Here is a 25366-nt window from a genome sequence, read left to right on the forward strand (position 1 = left end):
CCATGAAAATGGGCGCAGGCCTTCTGATTTCCACGGGGATTCCTGCACAGGCCTGTGTCAATCTTGGGACCTGGGCAAACTCTGTATGAGAGACCAATACAGCCCAGTGTAGAACAACTTACAGGTATTCTACCTAGAGGGATTTCTAATTTGAAATTTATTACACATCCTGTACACCTGCCTGGGCTTGTATAAAGTTATCTATCTATATATGGTCGAACATTTGTATATTACTTGTGTGTGTGCATTATATGGGTTTTTATTTCACCACTGATGAAGGCCAGTAGGCCGAAACGCGTATGGTCTGTGTGGTTTAAGTCTATCAACCTTACAAGTTGCCGCTGTGCCTGGTTTTATAATTTTTAATGTTTTTAACCTTGTTACCAGCTCCTTAAAATAACAATATTTTTTCTATTATACAATTTTACCTTTTCCACCCAACCGTGGATACCCAGCTTTCGGTTTTTTAAGGCTGGGTTTCTTCCCCCTTGTTTTGTTCAGAGATGCTGCTACACAACAGTGCATTGCACTGGGGGTGGGATGGGGTATGTGCAGGCACACACTATGAGGCTGGCAGGCACAGCTAATCTTTAAATGCCAGAGGCAAGGTGCTATGCTCCACTACGGAACCCAGAAGGAACTCACGCTTCTCCCAAATGTGACATTATGAATTTGACCTCTCCTTACTAGGCCTGTCGCTGTGTTCTTTGCTCTGTTCTAGTCCTGTCACTTGAGGGACAATTTCTTTTTAAAAAGGACGTCCGGAACTTTTTGAGCACTTTCAGTGCCTTCATGGGTGTATAACCATCCCATTGCAGAGGTAATTAATCACCAGCGCACTTAGCATTTATACAGCACCGCAGGAACGTTCAAAGTGCTTCATGGGCAGTCACTTTTATGTAATCCTTACAACAACCTTGTAAGGTAGGTTGGTATTGTTGTTTTTGCATTGCCGATTGGAGGGGGGAGGGCCGAGAGCATGTGGCTTTCCTAATGATGAAAACTGAACATCGCCAAGTTAGCCTATGAGGGGGGGAAATAACTCCCATAACAACATTATCGTATTACTTTTTATTGGAACCAACTGAAATATCACAAAATAGTAAGTGCAAGAGTGGTTTATTTATTAATTTACTTCATTTATACCCTACCTTTCTTCCCACTGGGGACCCATTAGGTGGCTTACATCCTTCTCCTCTCCTTCATTTTATCCTCACAACAACCCTGCGAGGTCGGTTAGGCTGAGTGTGTGTGACTGGCCCACGGTCACCCAGTGAGCTTCCATGGCACGAGTGGGGATTCAAACCTAGGTCTCCCAGACCAGCCACTATACCACACTGGCTTAGAACTCCTCATCAGGCTGGAAGTACAAAAAAAGGGGGGCACAAGGAGCAGAACGAGAAAGGTGTTTCAGTCATGACAGAAGAGCCTGAATTCTGCAGTTTGCACCTTTTCTGAAAGGAAGTGTGGCAGATGTGATGGGATGTTATGGAGTTAGGTGCAAGACAGATTTCAAGACGCACCAGAGAATCCTGGTATGAAAAGGAAACAATGGTGACTAGAAGGGCCCTGATTTGCAGCTTCGTGGTTTAACCAGCACACTGCATCAGTTCCTCTTCTTCCTCACTGTTTCTGTGGCACGTTTTAATGTGCCAACTGCAGTTTACATGCGCCACGATTAACTCTTTCTCTCCCCCACCCCAATTTATGAAATAGTTTGTTAATCCTGCAGTGTTACAGATTGGGAAGCCGATGTTTATGGCCCTGTCCTAACCAAGCTGATGCTACAGAGAAGTCTCATTCATTTCAACATGACAGTCAAGTGGTGCGTGCTAAGGATTGTGGCCTGACATCGCAATCCTATGTAGAGTTACTGCAGCTTAAGACTACTGAAATCAATGGACAGTTTGGGGTAGCTCCATATAGCCCTGTGCTGTGAGAGAGATTTCTCCCCAAATCACATATTGGGTTCATGACTGAGGTTGGCCTGTGAGTTTCAGTGGAATTAAAGGTTGGATTTTAAATACTCCTCTACTCTTGACTTTTGTAAAGGTATGGACCTGGAACTTGAATACAAGAGAGAATATTTTTTCTTATCTTGCAAAAGAAAGTTTTCATACAGGCCAAGGCTGAATGTCCCCCAGCATTCCCAAACAAGATTTTTTTCAAAACGCATTTAAAAAGCACATTGGTTTGGCAGCCTCCTGACTTCCACTATCAGAAACTCTGGTCACAAGTTACAATGAATACACATGCATCCTACATGTACGTGTGTACATCTGTTTGTAAGGAAGGGTCACCATGCGTTCATTTTAGAAATGAAACCAAGACTCATTACCTGGATCAATGTGTGGTGTCAATCACACATTCAGAGGTACATGCGCTGAATATAACATAAGAATTATTCAACGTACGTATAAAGAAAAATCAAATAAATGGATTATATGTGTGTTCACTATAACGTCTGAACAGAGCTAGACTGTTCAGTTGTTTCAATGCATTCTGTCTCTTGTGTTAAAAAGAAATGCATAATCATAATCCATAGCATTTATATACTGCTTTCAGGATTAAAGCGCTGCGCACACAGTATCTTGTAGTCTCACAACGACACGGCAAGGTTGACCAGCACCCCATATTGCAGATGAGAGGCTCAGAGAAAGTGATCTTGCAACTTAATTAGCAGATTTTCCAGAAGAACTCACAGACGCAGATGGTGCATAAGTCACCCCAGACAGCTCTGTTTGCAGATGTGGCTGAAAAATCTTAGGACCAAGATGAACCAAGGTGAATTCTTGTCCCTTATTTTGGTGATTGGTCTATATTTTTGTGGTTGCTTTAAACACATTTCCCTTCTGTACAAAACCTCTGGCACCAGGCCGACTTGCAATTAGCTTTTCTGGATGCAATAATGTTGGAATGATTTGCCTGAAAGAAGGTAACTGATTTTTACAGACCACCCCCTCCCCGCCCGCCACAAGGTACACATTCCATTGAGAATTTCAGACAGAAACCTTTGCCTCGGTGAGGCAGACCGTGGGAAGCAGAATAAACAATGAGCAAGATCCTGGACCACAGTGAAACCAGAGGATGGTTTGCTAGAGTCTTTGCATACCTTCCTCTCAAAGGAAGGGAATTCCAACATTATGGGTTCCATAATGCCCTCCATAAAGGAACAATAAATCAGTTGAACACATGAAGCTGCCTGACACTGAATCAGACCTTTTTCTGGTCTACCAGGCTGGCAGCAGCTCCCTGGGATTTCAGGCTGAAGTCCTTCACGTCACCTGCTACCTGACCCCTCTGAGATGCTGGGGATTGAATGTGGGGCCGTCTGCGCACCAAGCAAATGCTCTAGCATTGAGCCATCAGCCCCTCCCTGATGCTGTGGCCCCCTAAAGTTCAAATAGAAGGAACTCCTAAGTTGTTAACGGTGGATATTGGCCTCTGGGCAGAAGAAGTGGGAGGGCAGGGAAGAGAGGAAGCCAGAACCACCCCAGGTGGGCGTCAGAACTCAGATCTGCTCCACCCATATACCTGAAAACCCTGCTCCCTAATATTATATATCTGTGGGTAATGCATCCTCAGTGGCACAAGGAAGGCGCTCTTTACATGCTCAGTTGCATTGTAATCACTATCGCTTCTTTACAGGTGCTACTGTTGAGCTGTACCAATACATTTGGGGGCTGAGCCCAGGTTACAAACGAGACAGAGGAATAAGTACCAACCTCTTGATCTCATATCGAGACCCTTACAGGGATTAAAATGTATTTTTATATATTATTATTTACATTTATAGTCCATTTTTTTTGACTGAGTGTCAAAGGGGATTCCATAGTGTAAGTCAATACAATCAACCGGATGGGACGTACAATAAACAGGATTTGGACTCCAAGCAGAACTCCAAAGCAGAGCTGAAACAAAGCACGGGACTTTCTTCCAATTAAATCTGCATAGGGCCAGACTGCCCATTTTCTATAACGTATATAAGTCACATAGACTGAGGCCACGGTTATCCAAAGTAGACCATTAAAGATGAACTATGACAGTTGCTTGCTATAACTATCTATGTTTAACAAGAACGTCAGTCCACTTTTATTTCTAAACCACTAAGAAGAGTTGGTTTTAAATGCCAACTTTCTCTACCACTTAAGAATCAAACTGGCAATCAAACCGGCTTACAATCACCTTCCCTTCCCCTCCCCACAACAGACACCCTGTGAGGTAGTTCGGGCTGAGAGAGCTGTGACTAGCCCAAGGTCACCCAGCAGGCTTCATGTGGAGGAGCGGGGAAACAAATCCAGTTCACCAGATTAGCCTCCGCCACTCATGTGGAGGAGTGGGGAACCAAACCCAGTTCTCCAGATCAGAGTCCACTGCTCCAAACCACCGCTCTTAACCACTATACTACGCTGACTCTCTCTACCCTTCTATTGGTCTTTCACCAGCACAGCCAGGAAGGGGGCAGGGTTTTTAGGGGGTGTTAAAGGACTAAGGAGAGACAAGGTGTCTGGGAAGACGGGCATCAATGACAGGAAGAGCAGATTGTGCTCCAGAGGATCTTGCGGGGGGGGGGGGCTTGCCTTTAGTCCATCAGATGTTAGCAATCAGAAGGGGTCACCCCCTCCCCACACAGCAGCTAACCCATGATATTCAAGATTTTAATCCATAAACAAATTATGGGGAGGTAGAAGGGGGCAAAAGGGGCCGTTAAAGAAGTGAAGTGGGAGCGGAGGCTAAGAGAAGCCAGACGCTTACAGATGTGGGTGTAAGTACACTCAGGTGAGAGACAGAGAGACGTCATGTGCCAACATGGTTCCCAAGTGGGTGAAAGCCATAGGGTCAATCCAACCCCACAGGCAATGTAAGCACAGGTGCAAAGAAGAAGAGTTGGTTTTTATATGCCGACTTTCTCTACCACTTAAGGAAGAATTACACTGGCTTACAGTCACCTTCCCTTCCCCTCCCCAAAACAGAGACCCTGTGAGGTAGCTGGGGCTGAGAGAGCTGTGACTAGCCCACGGTCACCTAGCTGGCTTCATGTGTAGGAGTGAGGAAACAAATCCAGTTCACCAGATTAGCCTCTGTCGCTCACGTGGAGAAGTGGGGAATCAAACCCGGTTCTCCAGATCAGAGTCCACCGCTCCAAACCACTGCTCTTAACCACTACACCACTAAGGCAGAGGTATATGTATTGGGGGGGGGGGGAAGAGAGAGAGAGAGAGAGAGAGAGAGAGAGAGAGAGAGAGAGAGAGAGAGAGAGAGAGAGAGAGAGAGAGAGAGAGAGAGAGATGCTGCCACTACTTCCGAAGGAGATGCACAGTTTAGCAGCTAATTTGTTGGTCCTAAATTTAAGAACATAAGAAAGGCCCTGCTGGATCAGACCAAGGCCCATCAAGTCCAGCAGTCTGTTCACACAGTGGCCAACCAGGTGCCGCTAGGAAGCCCACAAACAAGGCGACTGCAGCGGCACCATCCTGCCTGTGTTCCACCACACCTAAGATAATAGGCATGCTCCTCTGATACTGGATGACAAAGTAAGGCGGAGCAGACTGGGAAGTGAATTTGGCCCAGGTGGCCCTGAAGCATTACAAGCAGCCACTCAGCTGAGACTTGGCTAAGTTTCGGCTCTCACAGTGAGCACTGGGAAGTAAGCCAATTACAAAGCAGCATTTAAAGCACTGGTTCCCAACTGGGGGTCCATGGACCCCCAGGGGTCCCCGAGAACTAAATTAAGATCCACGAAACAAAGTTATAAACCCATAATAAATTAATATTTTCAATTAAAAGTTCTCTATTAGAATAATATTTGAATATATATTTTTATAAGTTTAATGTTTAACTAACAGTTATGATTAAAGTTTATTTTCAAATTCTCAGAATTTTTATTTTGAACCTTGGGGTCCCTGCACCGAACAAAAAAGTCCTAGTGGTCCCTGGTCAAAAAAAGGTTGGGAACCACTGATTTAAAGGGACGGGATTTGATTCGAGCTCGGAGACTGCTGGTGCAGAGATTCCCAGCTGGAAAGTGTGGGTCCAGCCAGCAACGAACCTCAGGTAAAACTCCCATGAATAAATGACCTAAGTTTCACCACTGAGTCAGTGTGCCCCCAGCAGGCAGAGATGCAGTCAAGCACAGCTCCCCGAGCCAAGGGCCTGGATGACATTTGCCATAGGTATGACAAACGCATGTTTGCTTCACTCACAAGCCCTGGAGACACATTAGTGCACCCACATACATCCTGCACAAACACATTTATTTATTTAAATATCCACACCCCTCAGGGGGGACACAATGCCACTTACAACACTGTCTCGTCCCCACCCCCATTTTATTTTTATAACAACAATCCTGTTAGGTAGGTCAAGCAGAGAGAAAAGCGACTGGCCTGAGGTCACCCAAGTGAGTTTCCATGGCAGAGCAGGGATCCAAACTTGGGTCTTATACAGTACCTGGATAAGCTTGGGCTTTTAACTGTACATTCAGATACAGCTGGGTTGAGGGACTGTGGCTCAGTGGTAGAGCATCTGCTTAAAATGCAGAAGGTCCCAGGTTCAATCCCCGGGTCCTCCAGTTAAAAGGGACTAGGCAAATAAGTGATGGGAAAGACCCCTGCCCAAGACCCCGGAGAGCCGCTGCTGGTCTGAGTACACAATACTGACTTTGATGGACCAAGGGTCTGATTCAGTATCAGGCAGCTTCATGTGTTCAATTGTAAGGTAAGAATTCCACAGCCAGCGTGCAAAGAAAAACCATGGGTTCACTAGCAGCAGAAAAGAGCCAGAGTCCAGTAGCACCTTAAAGACGAACACAATTTCTGGCCACGGCTCACGAAAGCTCCTGCCCTGCGGAAATTGTGTTCGTCTTTAAGGTGCTACTGGACTCTGGCTCTTTTCTGCTGCTAGTGACAGACTAACACGGCTTACCCATCGTGATCGATCTCCACGGCCATTTATGCACGGAAGGTTTTGCCTTGGGTTTGCAGCTCTCCAGCTGCAAAAGACCACCTCCAGCTGGAAAAGACAATCAGGCTAGAGGAAAAGCTGAAGGCAGCAGGAAAAGAGGAAGACCCAACCTGAGATGGATCGACTCTACAAAGGAAGCCACGGCCCTCAGTTTGCAAGACCTGAGCAAGGCTGTCAAAGGCAGGGCATTTGGGAAGACATTGATTCCTCAGGTCGCCGTGAGTCGGAAGCGACTTGACGGCACTTAACACACACATGGGTTCTGGTAGGTTATCCGGGCTGTGCGACCGTGGCCTTGGTCTTTTCTTTCCTGATGTTTCGCCCGCAGCTGTGGCTGGCATCTTCAGAGGAGGAACACTGAAGGACAGTGTGTGACCGTGGCCTTTTCTTTCCTGACGTTTCGCCAGCAGCTGTGCCGGGCATCTTCAGTGTTCCTCCTCTGAAGATGCCCGCCACAGCTGCTGGCGAAACGTCAGGAAAGAAAAGACCAAGGCCACGGCCACACAGCCTGGATAGCCTACAAGAACCGATTACAGGACAATGACTAACACATTACCTTTGCTACTTTTGCAGGACAATGACTCAGCTCAAACCCAACCCCCTTCTGACTATATATACTACTCTTCCTACACACTTGCCACTGAGAGACACTATCCTTCAGTGTGACTCCTCTGAAGATGCCTGCCGCAGCTGCTGCCCAAACGTCAGTAAAGAAAATACCAAGACCACAGCCACACAGCCCGGATAGCCTACAAGAACCGATTACAGGACAATGATTAACACATTACCTTTGCTACTTTTGCAGGACAATGACTCAGCTCAAACCCAACCCCCTTCTGACTATATAGATTACTCTTCCTACACCCTTGACACTGTCCTGCAGTGTCCCTCCTCTGAAGATGCCGGCCACAGCTGCTGGCGAAACGTCAGGAAAGAAAAGACCAAGGCCACGGTCACACAGCCCGGAAAACCTACAAGAACCCATGAACTCGGACCGTGAAAGCCTTCGCCGATATTTTTAACACCCACAGCTGCACATTTGCCCCCAAACTCAACAAGAAGCCCCCATGCAGAGTTTGGAGAGTTCGGGTGGGGGAAACGCACGTCTAGAGAGCGGCAAAGCCATGCATCCTCCCATGCACCAATGGCCCATGGGTTCACTGCAAGGTTTGCACCGGGCCACGCCGTTGCAATGTGAGGGGCTGCAAGCGACCCCCACCCCGGCCCCTCCCCTCCCCTCACCTGCGCTCCTCCTGCCGCGGTCCAGCCAGCCGTTCCGCGCAGCGCCGCCCAACTGAGCTCCGCACCCGCGGAGCCGCCGGCCCGCCGCCCGGCCCCGCCGCCAAAACCCGGACTGGATCGGCCGGCCGGCCCTTCCCGCCCCGGCCGGCGGCTGCCCGGGCTGGGAAAACCCCGGAGCGGATGCGGAGCTGACGGACGCGCGGAGCCCGCAGCGGCGCCTGGCTGGAAAGCTCCCGGCCCCGTTTGGAAGGGGTGAGTGAGGGGCTTCACGCCCGGATCCGCAGCTGCCCGGCCGGGCAAGGGGAAAGAGCGCCCGCCGCCAACGCTGCTCCCCCTGCTCCTTTTTCTTCTTCACAACCACCCTGCGAGGTAGATCAGGCCGACAGAGGGTGCCTGGCCCGAGGCAGGGCCATCTTTTGTTTGATAGATAGATAGATAGATAGATAGATAGATAGATAGATAGATAGATAGATAGATAGATAGAAATTTCTATTAGTTTTTATAACACAAAACAATGCAATAAAAATTAATATAAAAAATAAAAGACAAAAATAAAGAAAAAAATACAAAAAATACAAAAGAGGATCTTTATATACTAATTATTACATTCACGTTTACTAAACCATAAAATCCAAAAAGATACCCCTTCACCCTCCACCCACCGCAAAGTGACCCTTCACCCGACTTCCGAAGAAGTGTCTAAACAGTTTTTGTAATGAAATACTTATCAACAATATAATATCGATTTATTAAAACTCGTTTCTATAACTCGCTAAGTAATATTGTAAAATCCATTTTTGCCATTTTATCCCAATATGAGGCGGCCTTAAACCATGTTTTTTTTTATTCTTCCATGTCCTTTCCATATAGGAATTCCGTTAATTTGGCCATCCTCATATACATTCACAATATATGAGGCAGGGCAGTCTTAACAGCGTTATAGCCCCCCGGGCAAAGCAGTGCACTGGGCCCCCTACCTACACAACCAACTCACAGGACTACAAATGTAAATGGTCGATAAATGGAAATGGTCACGAAAGCTCACGCCCTGCCAGAAATTTTGTGCATCTTTAACGTGCTGCTGGACTCTGGCTCTTTTCTACTGCTGTTGACAGACTAACACGGCTACCCATCGTGATTTGAACCTGGGTCTTCCAGTATGACCTCCCCTCACCTTGAGCTTACCCATCCCTTCTAAATGAGCCAGGTTATCACCGATAAGATGCTTTGGAGGTTGTTAATTCATATGGTCACCATAAATTGGAAGAAAGCTGACCGCACATACACACACACATCCATCCCAGTCTAACCACAATGGATTTCCTTGACACACTAGCTTTCCAGGTGCTAGCATTTTTTTTTAAATGGTGGATCATTCAGCCACACCTGCAGTCTGAAGGGGTGCATTCCAGGAACAACTTGACTTCCTTGTCTGCTGTTTGGGTGGGCTCCGGTCGCCTGTACGTTTTCCCACCTGGGGATCCCTGATCAGGTGGAAAGGGGCCGTAACATGTTTCCAATAAAGGAATAAATTTCTTACTGGGACAATCAGTCCTTGTTTAGGAACGAACCACCAGGAAAGGTCTTCTGCAAAAATGCTCTCCTTTTTTCCTAGAAGGAAAACACCTGTTGGGTAAGAACCCAGTAGCCTGGGAAACAAGCTACGTGTCAAAATCTGATATCAGCGCATAGAAAGCATGAACTTAGGTCCCACAGCAAATGATCATAACTTACCTTTTCAGTTTTTCTTGGGACCTTTTCTGAGGCCTGGAGAACAATCAAAGACATCAGGAGCTGAGCTCAGAAACTGACCATCTGCAGAAGACAATTTAAAAAAAACCCCACAAGGTTTTAGTTCTAGTTCTGTTGGGTGCTGATTGTGCAGTTTCTAATCCCTGCACAATTGTGTATTATTCCACAGGGAAGGCAGCCCCGTGGAAGGCAAGGTAGATCCCTTCCGATCCAGTAGCCCCCGCTGTTCCATGTCCTAGCCGTACGTTAGCTGTGAAAAAAAATTAAACTGACAAAATGTACTCCCGTTGACTGAGGGCCAGGAAGTTAAAATGGACCAGGAACAAGCCAGGCTGAATGGCCCATAGTGCTGCCAGCTGGTGCCGGCAAGACCCACTGGGTTCGGAAATGGCCAGTGGTGCCCAGAATGGGTGCCAGGTCATGTGTGTGCACAGGGGGACCAGGCCCCAAACAGTCCTTTCAGATCTGCACCTGCCCTAAAACTTGTTTATCTGGTTATTTCTTTGCGTGCCTGATGCACAAGAGTAAGCTGTGTTTGCAATCAAGGAACAAATAAACTGTTCTGTCTCTCCAACTATTCCCCCCCCCGCCAACCCTGTAATAAGATACATACCTTCACCCAGGATCCTAATAAATGTGCAACGCATCGCATACGTCTGAAGCCATTCCGGCCTCGCGGGTCAATTAACTTTGTCCACAACGCCGAAGTTCTTCCTCATGCAAGAAAGCACAACAGCTGGCGTCCTGGGGTTTAGAACCTGGAGCCTTAATTTAACAAGGAGCTGGTTCCCTCTAGTGGTAACAAGGAAGGACCACCATTTTTACTATCCGCCAGGCTATGTTCGATTAGGTCAGGGGTCCTCAGTCTTTTGAAGCCTGGGGAAGGGGGGCACCTTTGAAAATCTGACTCAGGATGGTGGGGCCAATGTCAAAGAGTGAAGTTATGCATAACTCTGATTATAGCTCCTCAGTGTTTCAGGCAGAAGCTCCACTTAACAGGAAGAGCATATTGTTTAAAATATTTTCTTGCATACACGCAGCTAGCTAAGAGAAAACCATCTGGCTGTATCTGCCATTTCTCCAGGGGCCAATCAGAAGCTCTTTGACCCCACCCACTTTCTAAAAACACTTGGCAGGTGTCAGAAAAGGCGTTAGCGGGCACCACAGTGGGGATCTCCGGATTAGGTTTTGTGCATGTGTTATGTGCTATCAAGTCAGTTCCAACTTACAGCGACCCTATGAATTAATGACCTCCAAAAGTCCTCTTGTTAATAGCCTTACTCAGGTCTTGCAAACCGTAAGCCGTGGCTTCCTTTACTAATTTAATCCATCTCATGTTGGGTCTTCCTGTTTTACTGCTGTCTTCAACTTTTTCTAGCATTATTGTCTTGATTAGGTTTTAGGGCCTAACATTTAGGCGACAAGGAGCTCGTACAAATGGGAGAGAGGGTAAATCTTTTCCTCCTAGGGCATTTCCTCTAATCTAAATCCTCCTCCTAAAGCTACTTATTTGTATAATGGAGAAAACATACAGGTAAATTCAGATGCTTATATATTTTCCGCTATGGGACAAGTACACCCTGCATATAGAAAACTAGCTCCTCATAGAGGTTAGACTAGAACATTTTCTGTAATGCTAATTTCCCCCGCTACTGTTTCAGTAAGGCACCCATATTTTCATTGTTCTGCAGAGTGTGAAAAATGGAATTGTTGAGGAGGGCATTTTTTAACAAATGGAAAGGAATTGTGATCTTAATATCCATGAGAAAATTTTAAAGCGACTTTAAAAATTGTATTGGTTTATTGTATGTAGCTGTGTGCGTGGGGTAGCAGTTAAAGTGTTGGACTGGATCTGGAAAACCAGTTGCATAATCCCCACTCTGCCATGGAAGCTTGCTGGGTGACTTTGGGCCAGTCATACACTCTTAGACTAACCTACCTCACAGAGTTGTTGTGAGGATAAAAAGGAGGACAGGAAAATTATGTAAGATGCTTTTGATCCCCATTGGTGAGAAAAGGCATGTATAAATAAAGTAAAATAAAAAGTTTTTCTTGTTTTTATTGCATCATTTCTATTTTTTGCTATCCATGTTTATTGCATCATCATTTATTATATATACTATACTGTTTTCATTACATTCTTTCTTTTAAAATTTTGTTATCTGCCTTCAGTCTCAGGGAGGAAAAGTAGGCTAGAAAAGAGAAAATACATAAATATGGAAATGAAACTTTTCAATGTAGAGGAGTATCGTCATGTGAGCCCCCATCCACAGTATGAAGTGAAGATCCTTCTGCTGTGATGGCAGCTGCTTCCAAAGCGATTTTTTTAAAAATCTGCATGGCCAATCAAATCTCTAATGGTCAATCAGAAGACTAGCTGGGCAAAGGCCCCACCTGCTCCCACCCACTTTCTAAAAACACTTGGCAGGCACCAGGAAAGGTGTTGGTGGGCGCCTTGGCACCCATGGCACCATGTTGGGGAACCCCCAATTTAGATTGTTCAAGAAGAAAAGCCTAAGAATAGCATTCTGCAGACAAACAAGGAAAAGCCCCTTTAGAAAGCAGGTACTTCCTGTACAGTCCTGTCTAGCTAGAGCTTGCTGACCCCTGCAAGATCTTCTTGCCTCTTCTTTGTACACAAGACATTGCTATATTCCGACATTCTGCAAGTTTTACTCAAGAGCAAGCACCTCCTATATTGGAATGCCCTCTGTACATATTTACAAGAAGTTCCTTTTTGGTGGTCCTGATCTGATCTCTCCCACAGAGCCCTCAATTTTCAGTCTTCCCAGTAAAAACCTATTCATGATATCCTTTCCTGCACAGAGGGTCTTGGTATTCTGTTGCCCCACTGAGCTCATTTTACTGAATTGAAACCAATCTCTTGTTGTTTGTACTCCAGGTGGTGGCTGGAGATCTCCTGCTATTACAACTGATCTCCAGCTGATAGAGATCAGTTCACCTGGAGAAAATGGCTGCTTTTGGACTTTGGCAATTGGACTTTATGGCATTGAAGTCCCTCCCCTCCCTAAACCCCACCCTCCTCAGGCTCTGCCCCCAAAACTTCCCGCCAGTGGCGACGAGGGACCTGGCAACCCTAACATGTTTTGGAAGGAAGATGGTATTGGAATTTTTCTGGACCTCCAAAATTAACAGAGTGCCGAAAGGCAAATTGCGCAGCAAAGCCCATATGGGTTGTGTGCTGTGCTGAGAACAAACTTATACATGGAGCCTCTTTTATCTTTGCAAACTAATACGAGCCCTTTATTGTAAAGAACTCCATTATAGATAGGACAGGGTAGAGATAGGTTCCTAAACTAGTCTAACTACCTAGGATGGATAGAGATGCAGGATCCATGCCCTGCACTCATGGTGCCAAGATGGAGATGAGGAGAGAGTGTGGGCAGAGAAGGTGTGAAAGTGGAAGGATGTTTTCCCTGAGATTAGCGATCTACACATCCAAGGCATAGTGTCAGAGCAGTAGGGAGCAGGGATGCATCTTGACCTATCTCTCTCTCTGAGTCTCTGTTAGTCCCCCTCTGAAATCTGTGGTTAAGAGACAGTGCAAAGTCCTTCACTTCCAACAGATGAGTTGGCATAACCATTGCAAATGCTTGTTTTGACAATTGGTGGTGGAGGAAAGTATTGTCACATTGCAGCTGATTTATGAGTACCCCATAGGATTTTCAAGGCAGGAGACAATCAGATTGCCATCCAAGTACTAACCAGGGCAGCTTCTGAGATCTGATGAGATCAAGCTAGCCTGGGCCATCCAGGTCAGGGCAATTTGACAGGCTTTTTGAAAAAAAACCTTTCTTATACTGCACTTCTGCTGACTAGGTTGTATATTGGTTTTCTTCGGTTTTAATTGTTCACAATCTGCTTTGCAAATTCTTGTACTGAAATGCAGCCTCAACATTTTTAAAATGAGTAAAATGTTAAATAAACAGTTTCACACCTCCACCTCCCTGGTGCCAGGCCTTCTGGGTTTTGGGCACCAGGCTGAAACATGTTTGTTTTCCCGGGCATCTTATCAATATCATTATGTGGCTTGCACTTTGTTGATATTGTATTTCTCTCCTTCCTCTGAGACCATATCTATTAATTCTTCCCAGGAGATCATTAGATAGACTGGTTTTAAGAGATTGATATGGCTCGCTGCTTTTATTGTATTTTGTGCTTTGAGATAGTTTCCAGGCTTTTGTTTTTAACATACTTGAGGCTTCTGCTTGTCTTAAGTGATGCAATTTTTTTTTTGCTGGCATTTTATTGGTCTGCTGATGAATTGGGTTTATCAATAATTATAAGCTTTGCTTCGATAGGAGCTTCAAGAGTGATCAGGGGCTGAGAACAAGGGCTTAAGAATAAACACTCCTGCTTCCATCTCTATCATTTCAATAGACTATCAGTTTCCTCCTGGATTTCTGTTGAGCACATAAGTTGTCCATCTGAAGGAATGGTGGCAGAGATAGAAAATGAGCCAGGTAGAAAAGTCATGAAAGGAAATGGGGCACTGATATGAAAGAACAAAGCAACACGGAGATGCAATATAGAGGCCAAAGCGTTGTGATCAAACTTGGAAGGCAGAGAACACATGGCGCCATATAAACGCTCCTTATTTCATGGGTTCTTGTAGGTTATCCAGGCTGTGTGACCGTGGTCTTGGTATTTTCTTTCCTGATGTTTCGCCAGCAGCTGTGGCAGGCATCTTCAGAGGAGTAACACTGAAGGACAGTGTCTCTCAGTGTCAAGTGTGTAGGAAGAATAATATATAGTCAGAAAGGGGTTGGGTTTGAGCTGAGTCATTGTCCTGCAAAAAGTATCAAAGGTAATGTGTTAATCATTGTCCTGTAATCGGTTCTTGTAGGCTATCCGGGCTGTGTGATTGTGGTCTTGGTATTTTCTTTCCTGACGTTTCGCCCACAGCTGTGGCAGGCATTGAAGATGGCGAAACATCCTGGAAAGAAAATACCAAGATCACAGTCACACAGCCCGGATAACCTACAAGAACCAATCAACTCTTGTAATGCCTGAAATCATTATATTCTATGGGAAATGTATTGGAAATGTATTCTTTGATTTGAAATATATTCTTTGTACTCAATAAAGTATATCTGCACTCATGAACATGCCACACTCAGCATATTAGAGGTGGCTTGTATAGTTACACCAAGCACTTGCATATGTTAAAGGCCTCAAGTATAAGAGGCCCACTGTTGCTCCTTAGTTAGAAGCTAATTAAAGAATCCATAGATGGCCTTAGTATGCTTGCATAAACTGGTTTTCCAGAGATACGAACCAGCTAGGAACCCTCTTAGTTAGCCTTGGCAGCTGCCAGGGTCCAAGATAAGAAGAACTGCAGTAATTTAGGATCAAATAGAGAAGCACCTGGGAATATGGGTCTTCACTGCTCATTAGTGAGAATGAGATCACCATTTCTATGTTACGCCTCCTAATCTCTAATAGGGTATTCAAATCCTTAAATATCTATTATTGGTTCTGTGTATTGACGCCATGTATTTCGTCTTTTGTACCTCCCATTACCAAAGATTATATCCGTGGTAGGTTATCTGGGCTGTGTAACCGTGGTCTTGTTATTTTCTTTCCTGACGTTTCGTCAGCAGCTGTGGCAGGCATCTTCAGAGGAGTAACACTGAAGGACAGTGTCTCTCAGTGTCAAGTGTGTAGGAAGAGTAATATATAGTCAGAAAGGGGTTGGGTTTGAGCTGAATCATTGTCCTGCAAAAAAGTATCCAAGGTAATGTGCTAATCATTGTCCTGTAAGTATCAAGATAATGTGCTAATGAGGGTGTGGTATGTTAAAATGGAACCATTGTATCCTGAAGTGATCTGTGATCTTGATACTTACAGGACAATGGTTAGCACATTACCTTTGATACTTTTTGCAGGACAATGATTCAGCTCAAACCCACCCCTTTCTGACTATATATTACTCTTCCTACACACTTGACACTGAGAGGCACCGTCCTTCAGTGTTCCTCCTCTGAAGATGCCGGCCACAGCTGTGGGCGAAACGTCAGGAAAGAAAATACCAAGACCACGGTCACACAGCCCGGATAACCTACAAGAACCCATGAAATATATATGGCGTTTATATGGCGCCATGTGTTGGTGCGAAAGCCAGACAATGAAGAAAGCTGGCAGGAAGAGAATAGATTCCTTTGAAACGTGGTGTTGGAGGAGGGTTATGGATACCCTGGACTGCCAAGAACCAATGAACTCTGACCGTGAAAGCCTTCGACAATATTATATCCGTGCTTGCACTCCTTTGATGTTTGTGTGAATTGTCCTGCGCATTTGGGGCAATTTTCACCCTGTGTGTATATTGGGCCTAATAAACAAACTGCTTTGACCTATCAACCTCCTACTGTGTTATTGTCTTTGGGAACTGATACAATCATACAGGCTTATCACCTCTGACCGTGAAAGCCTTCGACAATATTTGGCTCCTTATTCCGTGGTATCTTTATTCGTTTATGGCGCGAGCATCACGACTTGAGCAGCTCTGCCGTCGCCTGCCTTCCTCCCCTCCCCCCCCCCACCGCACTTGGGAGAGAAAAGCGGGGGGGGGCGCAGAGGCGACGGTTAACGGACGAAACGACAGGCGCGTCGGGCTCGCGCGCTTCCCCCGTTCAAAACAACGGCGGCGCCAGTCTCGCGAGAGCGGCCCTAGAGGGCGCTGTTGGGAGGGGGAGAGGGGGGGAGGGGTTTTTTGAGGGGGTCCCTTCCCCTTCCCCCCTCCCCCCCCGACCGGCGGGCCGTCACTGAGACAAAATGGACGCCGCCGCCACCGAGGCCGCCGCGGGCCCCGCCAGCCCCCGCCGCTCGGACGGCGAGGAGGAGCCGTCCACCTCCGCCGCCGCCTCCTCCTCACAGGAATCCGGCCTGGAGGAGGTAGGGCCCGGGGAAAGGGGGGGAAGGAGAGGGCGGACGGGGCGGGAATGGCGTCGCTCACGCCGGCCACTGACAGGAATGTCCCCCCCCTCAAAAAAAAGGCCGCAGTCGCCCCCCTGCAACCTCGGAAGGGGCCCCGGCGGGACGTCTCCCCCCCCCCCCTCCGCCAAAGAGCTCTGCTGCTCTCGGTCGCCGGAGTGGACCGTTCATACGCCTCCCCTGCGGGGGCTGACACGCAACACGCGTGTCAGAGGACTGAGTGAGGCCGGTTCTCCCTGCGGGCACGGGGATAACTTCGCGTCTCCTGTTAGTATTATTATTAGTATTATTAGTATATTATTATTATATAATATTAGTATATTATATTATAGTATACTATGTATTATATATAATATTATATTATATTATATTATATTAGTATATTATTATATTAGTATAATTAGTATTATTAGTATTGAGTCAATAATAAACCTGAATAATAATAATAATAATAATAATAATAATAATAATAAATGCAGGGTTGTCCTTATTTTCAGGCACTGTCCTGCCTTTTCCCGTCATGGTAGCAAGGCGTGTCTCCCCGTCCAGGGACTTGAGCGGCCTGGGCCGCCTCCTCTCACCCGACCTTCAGCAGCCCCGCCTGGGTACATTTTTTTTTTTGAAATATTTTTTTTATTTTCTTAATTTGATATATCAACATATAAAACAATATCCAATGTTAAAAGATAATAATAATACTAATATATATGTATAATATTGCTAAATTAACAATAAATTGACTTCCCCCTCTCCCTCTTCCGTCTAAAAATAAATTGTGTAAACTTTTGCTAACGGAACTAATCCCAATACTATTTTAATTAACATATTCTTATCCTATCTAACATTATTAGATCAAAACCTAATATAAAATTGATAAAAAGTGTAATTAGATCAAAGCGTGTCCTTTAAATGGTCCCATTCGCCTGGGTACATTTTGATGATGCCGTACTCCTTTCAGGGGCTCCCGCTGGCCTTAAGGGAGCTGTGCATTCACTCAGCCTTTATTCTCAGCGAAACCAACTAGAGATCAATTATAAGAACATAACATAAGAACATAAGAAAAGCCCTGCTGGATCAGACCAAGGCCCATCAAGTCCAGCCGTCTGTTCACACAGTGGCCAACCAGGTGCCTCTAGGAAGCCCCCAAACAAGACGACTGCAGCAGCACCATCCTGCCTGTGTTCCACAGCACCTAAGATAATAGGCATGCTCCTCTGATCCTGGAGAGAATAGGTATGCATCATGACTAGCATCCATTTTAACTAATAGCCGCAAATACCCATCCTCTCCATGAATATGTCCACTCCCCTCTCAAAGCCTTCCAAGTTGGCAGCCATCTCCACATCCTAGGTAAGGGAGTTCCACAATTTAACTATGCGTTGTATGAAAAAATACTTCCATTTATCTGTTTTGAATCTGTCACCCTCCAGCTTCAAGAGATGACCCCGCGTTCTAGTATTATGGGAGAGGGAGAAAAACCTCTCCCTGTCCACTCTCTCCAAACTATGCATAATTTTATAGACCTCTATCATGTCTCCCCTTAGCCGCCTTCTTTCCAAGCTAAACAGCCCTAAGCGTCTTAACCGATTAAGATGGTATTTGCAAAAAGACCTAAATCCTGCTCTTGGTGCTTGAATAAGATTCGTATTGAACAAGTCCACTAGTATAAATGGGGATGATTTTTCAGGCTTTTGGAAGAAGATACTCCCATGTAGATTATGCCATAGCAAATGCACAAAAGAGTGCTAGTGCTATACAGAAGTTTTATGGGTCTAGAGGAGGACGTAATATGTTAGTGGCTGGGTACATGTAGGGTTGCCAACCTACAGGTGGGGCCTGGAGGTCTGGAATTACAACCCATCTCTGGAGTACATAGATCGATTCCCCTGGGGGAAATGGCTGCTTTGGAAGGTGGACTCTACGGCATTGCACCCTGCTGAGGTCCCTCTCCAAGCCCCACTCTCCACCCCAAAATCTCCTGGGATTTCCCAAGCAGAATTGGCAACTTTACATGTGTTGTTAAATTTACAAAGAAAACTCGAGTGTCTTCCCAGTTAAGGCATTAGTGCTAATCTGTGCAGAATGGTTCTGGGTAAGGGAGTGTGAACCTAAGAAGGATCTGGCAGGATCTGACCACTAAGCAAGGTTGCCAACCTCCAGATGGTGGCTGGAGATCTGCTATTACAACTGATCTCCAGATGACAGAGATCAGTTCCCCTGGAGAAAATGGCTGCTTTGGAAGGTGGACTCTATGGCTTTATGTCCCATTGAAATCCCTCCTCTCCTCAAACCTCACACTCTTCAGACTCCACCCCCAAAAATCTCCAGGTATTTCCCAACTCGGAGCTGGCAACCCTACCACTAAGGAACTCCTCAGTCTAGCCTTTGCAAACTCAGTGGCCTCTCCCTATGATCTTGATTCCCAGACAGGAACATATGGAGGAAGACAGACCTTCAGATAACCCAATCCCAAGTCCCGTAGGGCTGCATAAGTCAGGGTTGCTCTTTCTCATACTCTACATACCTAGCCTTCCTTCCTAATTATTCTGTATGATCTATATTCTCCTACTGGACACTTGCTTAACTGCAAAAAATCTCTGGACAGGAATCCAAGTGTAGTAATAAACACAAAGCAAACATACAAACACAATAATCAATTCAGCTTAGGTCTAGAACCGCCAGCTAGCCAGATCTTTACATATTAGTAGTAGCTACATTGCAGTGTAGTGTGCCTGTGTGTGCTATGAGTACCACTGAATGTATACTGTGCTGCTTCTGGCTTGTTATTGGGCCTGTACCTCCCCCCCCCCCCACACACACACACATGCAGAGCCACAACTGAAGACTTCTGATAGTCATTCTGATTCAGTGGCTTTCTTTCCAGTGGCTGCATTCAGATGGCAATAACAAGCTGTAATTAAACTGCAATTGAGCACACTCGACTCATACTTGAGCACAGAGTTTGGTTAAAAGTAATTTGAGGGAGCTCACAATCTGTCTTTTCTGTCTGAATGCATTAGAGTTGATTTACCCCCACAAGCTGGTATTATAAACCTTGGAGAGCACCCATTGGGTTTGTACCAGACTTCAGGTTAACTACAGTTTGCTGTGACACCTGAAAGTAGCCTGTAACTGTTTAATTCTGGATTAGAATCCCAGATTCCTAATTTCTTCAGGTTCTTGCATTTGGAAATAATAACTAATTTGAATTCCTAAACTAGGAAGTCCGATGGAGGCTCTGAATATAGTGGGAGGATGGAGGGAGAGTGTGAGCTGAAGAATTAATCATAGTTATATTTCTTGTAAACTAATTCTGGGTTGTTTGTCATATCCAAATAGAGCTTCAGACACAGTTAACTGCATTTATTGAATTACTTTCCTTTATCAAATATACCAGTTCCACAACTTTTGGTTTTTGGAAAATAAATTAGGACTGTTTACAGAATATAATATTAACATGCCATACTTTTTTAGTGTTTAATGAACGTAACCAGATAAAGATGCTACATTTGATCCCAACTGCTTTTCCTCAGAAAATTTTCTAATTCAGAATTTTCTGGCAAATCTACATAATTTCTTTCAAACTATGGTCAGGATCCAAAGAAGTACTTAAGCTTTGCCTAATGGAATTGTTCATGTTTTTCTTTCAGCAGTGTTTTTTTTATAACAAAGTGCTTGTAAAAGTCAGTGTGCTTGTGTGTGTGTTAAGTGCCGTCATGTCGCTTCCGACTCATGGCGACCCTATGAATGAAAGTCCTCCAAAATGTCCTATCTTTGACAGCCTTGCTCAGATCTTGCAAATTGAAGGCTGTGGCTTCCTTTATTGAGTCAATCCATCTCTTCCAGTGTGCTTAGAAGGGTGTAACTTTGCTTAGGGTTACAATTCACTTTCAAAAGCAATTTCCTATGTAGCTTGGAGGGCCTCTTTTAGAAATAGGAATTAAAATTGCCCTTGGCCATATGGAAGTAGTTGTACAGTTGTTTGGGTCCTAGCCAATTTACTTAGGATCTGGCTGTAGGAAATATGTAGGTGTGATTGGTTGTTAGGTGTTGTGCTTGAAAGCACAAACAGAAGCTTATTTCTTAGTTTCAGAATTTCATACACTGTAGATTGTTCTTTTGGTCTGTCAGTCCTCAGACATGCTACTGTAATAGAATTTTGAATTTTATTTACAGAAAAATGACTGTCCGTTTCAACTCAAGCCTCCTCCAAAGGCATCTAAACCTGACAAAGAAGTTGATCCAGAGTATGAAGAGAAAATGGTAAATTTTCTATCTTAAGTAAGACAATAAGTTTTCATTAAGTAATTAATGTCCAGCTTCAACAAGTCTTTAAAAGAAAAAATGCATACATAAATTTACAAAATTGCAGCTGAACTTCTAGTAGTTCACATGAACAGAAGTGAAAATGTAAGAAGACATAGCCTTCAGAAGGTATTTAACACCTAAACACTTAATTGAGAGCCAGTATGGGTTAGAATGTCAGACTAGGATCTGGGAGACCTAGGTTTGAGTTCCCACTCTTCCCTGGAAGCTTGCTGTCTGACCTTGGGCCAGTCATATATTCGTAGCCTAACCTACTTCACAGGGTTGTTGTGAGGATAAAATGGAGTTGAGGAGAATGATTCTCCCAGTAGGGCGAAAGGTGGGGTATAAATGAAGTAAATAAATAATCAGTCATAGCATGAAATTTATATGCAACCTCAGCCTGTGCATATTGGCACAAAAGTATGTCTCCATTGAATAGGACTTACTCTAGTAAATATGATCAGGGTTGCAGCTAACAGATGCTTTCCAGGAAGTTAGTCCTCTTAACTCAGTTGAATGCGAAGGATGGCAGCAGAGTCCCTGCAGGAGAGTAAAAGTCTGAAGTGCTACATGTTGCCTTAGACATATCTGGCCATCTTTCAAAGGTGTGCTTGTTGAGCAGGCTAAAGTCATTTATAGACCAGCTGCCATGTAACATTCCCCCCCTCAAAGTGCCTAGTCAGTTACTGAATGGCTGTCCCCCAAGTACTTATGCTTTTTGTAAAGAAGCCTTAAAAATGATGTTTTGGAATCAATATAGTCTCTCTTAAGCCTTTTGGCTTTTATTTCCACAGGTGAATACACAGAAAGGACTACCAATCATTTGGTTTCTGAACTGCTTTGATGGTCAAAAATTCTAGTGGGCTTACCTTAGGGGAGACCAGGTTTGAGAAAGGGCAAGGCTCTCATACTTTTAAATAGTTGTGTGGAACTTTTGGAAGGTGTACATTGTCACATCACAATGGTGTTGGGGTGAGAAAGACTTCACCACTGAAATTCCTCCTGCTACACAGCTGTTGAAAATAGAGGGGAACCATGTCCTCTATTATGTATGGTCAACCTGTTATGTCCATGCCGTTTATGGTCGTTTATGCATGGGTACTTTCATGTTTGCCCCTGGTCTGTCTCAGTAGTTCCTTGGAGTTATGCATGAGTTTTCTGTCCATTAGTGATGATCTTGCGGCCAGCCCTTGCAATGTCTGGGTCTTTCCATTCCTCTGTTAACCCGATTCTTCCATCTTCCCTGAGCAAAGCCCGGGTGGAATCCCTGTGCATAAGACAAAGTGCAAGACATGTAAGCTTGGTTTCTCTCACAGCCAGTTACAAAGCAGCATGTCCAGAGGTGGGGATTCAAATACTTCCTGCTTCCTCAGAGATCTTTTTGAGCAGAAGAAAAGCTTTTTAAAACTGAGGCTTGGATTGCTCCCCCCCTCCTTTCAGATTTTTTGTGTTTTTGTGTTCTTTGTTCTTAAAATGCTTTTTTATGTGGGAATTGGGTTGGGGGAAATTTTCTCTCACAGTAAGCACTACAAGTAAGCCAATTCAAAGCAGCATTTAAAGGGTCAGGGACTTGATTTGATCTTGGAGACATCTGGTGCATAGATTCCCAACAGGAAGGTGTGGGTCCAGCAAGCAATGAACCTCAGGTAAAACTCCCAGACATAAATGACCTATGTCGCAAGGGCAGATAATGCGTAATATTTCAGTTGTAAACAAACTCAAATGGCTGTAGAATCTTTCCGATGATACTAGTCATGCACCAGGTTGCTAAAAGAGGTTAACATTCCAGTCTGGTTACATTGCTTACAACAGCCACAGGGAACATTCCCCTGTGTTGTTCGAGGCAGTGCTCTGGTAATGTCAAAGGCAAGTGTTGCTGTGCTCGAACCCATTAGCAGAAAGGCCATGGCTCCCTTGCTTGCTTGCAGAAGGCCCCACCATAAGAAGTAGGTGTTGGGAAAGACCTCCCTCTGCCTGAGACCCCGAAGAGTCACTGACAGACCAAGTAGGCAGTCCCACGCTTGATGCATCGGTGACCTGATTCTGACTTTGTGTAAGGCCATGTATTCGTTCACGTATGCTTGAAAATATCGACAGGTGAATGTTACTTGGTAATGCCCTCAGAGCAAGATAGCATTCTTTCTGTCCTGGGCTTATATTAAACAGTCCTTCCCTATTTTGTGGAAGGAGCCCCATGGCGCAAAGTGGTAAGCCGCAATACTGCAGTCAAAAGCTCTGGTCATGACCTGAGTTCAATCCTGACGGAAGTTGGTTTCAGCTACCTGGCTCAAGGTTGACGCAGCCTTCCATCCTTCCGAGGTCAGTAAAATGAGCACCCAGCTTGCTGGGGATAAAGTGTAGATGACTGGGGAAGGCAATGGCAAACCACCCTGTAAACATAGTCTGCCTAGTAAGCGTGATGTGACGTCACCCCCTAGGTCAGTAATGACCTGGTGCTTACCCTTTACCCTATTTTGTACAGATGTTTGGTCCCAGCACCCACAGCTGGTCCTTTTTCTGCACAGGCACAGAATTGGTAGAAAACGAGAACTCCTTAAAGATGTGCAGGAAGTTCATGCTTACTACATGGCAGCCCACCTCACTTTTTATCTAGATATCAGTTTTTGAGTTTTTCAAATACCGGCAGTCATATTTTTGATGTTTGATAAATGACGTTTGTCGGAAGGCCTGAACAAATTTTGTGCTCGTTGTTACATTGCCCTCATGTGGTGAAAAGATGTCAAGGTCTGACTGAAAAGATAGTGAAAACAGTATGGTAATGGTAATATTAACACTGATGCAGCACATCACAATGTTCAAAGTGTTTTACATGTATTTTGTTGTAATCCTTACAACAACCCTTTCAAGTGGATCACTATGCTTACCCCCATATTGAATACAGATGCAGTGTTACACGAGCTGTTTATCTGAATCATACTCTTCTAAAAGTAGTAGTTATTCAAAAATGAAAATAAAAGTGTACATGAATTATGCAGTATATGTTTAGTTTCCCCCCACCCAAAAGATAAAATGTACAGGTAGAGTAGCCCTTATCTGGACATCCCATATCTGAACTGATCCGAAAACCGGATCTTTTGAGCCGCCGTGCAGTCAGATCCGTGCTGCCTGCTTTCAATGTTTCCTCTTCCCTAAAAAATAAAATACAGTGTACACGGCATCATAAATGGATACTGAAAGCCCTCTGTTGTTAGTTTGTATGTTGTTGCTCTTGTTTAATAGCTGATATAGATATTCTGGTGGGATAGTTACACATTTGCTTTCTGATGGTTCAGTGTACACAAAATTATTAAAAATATTGTTTAAAATTACATTCAGGCTATGTATATAAAGTGTATATAAAACATAAATGAGTTTGGGTTCCATCTCCAAGATATCTCATTAGGTATATGCAAAAATTCCAAAATATTCTAATATGTGGAAAGATCCAAAATACGGACCACTTCTGGTCCTCAACCGGTATCATACATTTTTTTAACTTGCTTCTGTTCTAGGGAAATTTGCCACAGATTGCCCTTTCAAAGCTAACAATGATTACAAAGGGATCTGCGCCAGAGGCATTCAGAAGAGATGACATTTTTATCTATGAGTAGGGACAGCTGTTTCTCTTGAGTATATTTTTTTAAATAATGAGTATTTCATTTCAGATATTATTTTGCTTTTATGGCTTTGCATGTAGAAAACAGATCGAGCCAAAAGATTTGAATTCCTGTTGAAGCAGACGGAGCTTTTTGCACATTTCATTCAGCCTGCGGCACAGAAATCACCAACGTCTCCCTTAAAAGTGAAACTTGGACGGCCTCGGATAAAGAAGGATGAAAAGCAGAGCTTACTATCAGCTGGCGAGTATGTTTCATTTTCACATTTAAAAACCTTTTAATGTTTAAATGATGCTACAGTTTGAAACTTACATCTTATTACATAGATATTTTATGCTACATAACTTTAGGAGATAAAGTACTATGTAAGCCTTAATTATGACTACAATCCATTTGAAAGAGATACATTAGGATGGGCTTATCATTTTAGCATAAGCTAAGTTACATACTCTAATCAATCAGGATAGTTAATATAGTAGTATATTACTAAGTGCAGTGTTGCAACCTTAAACATCTAAATTATTTGGATT

General features: G+C 44.5%; 1 protein-coding gene and 1 non-coding gene across 2 annotated transcripts in view; both read left to right on the forward strand.

Moving 5' to 3' along the window:
* Positions 1–6497: 6497 nt before the first annotated feature.
* Positions 6498–6571, forward strand: TRNAF-AAA (transfer RNA phenylalanine (anticodon AAA)). Its single transcript has one exon. It is a non-coding gene; the product is annotated as a tRNA-Phe (tRNA).
* Positions 6572–16752: 10181 nt separating this feature from the next.
* The window catches only part of SMARCA1 (SWI/SNF related, matrix associated, actin dependent regulator of chromatin, subfamily a, member 1), a 70162-nt gene continuing 61548 nt past the window's right edge, over positions 16753–25366 (forward strand). The window contains exons 1-3 of the mRNA XM_056859224.1: positions 16753–16872; positions 21088–21174; positions 24917–25083. Of these exons, the coding sequence (XP_056715202.1) occupies positions 16753–16872; positions 21088–21174; positions 24917–25083 (374 nt within the window). The remainder of the gene's footprint in view (positions 16873–21087; positions 21175–24916; positions 25084–25366) is intronic.

This window comes from Euleptes europaea, chromosome 13 (assembly GCF_029931775.1).
Source record: "Euleptes europaea isolate rEulEur1 chromosome 13, rEulEur1.hap1, whole genome shotgun sequence".
Taxonomy (NCBI): Eukaryota; Metazoa; Chordata; class Lepidosauria; order Squamata; family Sphaerodactylidae; genus Euleptes; species Euleptes europaea.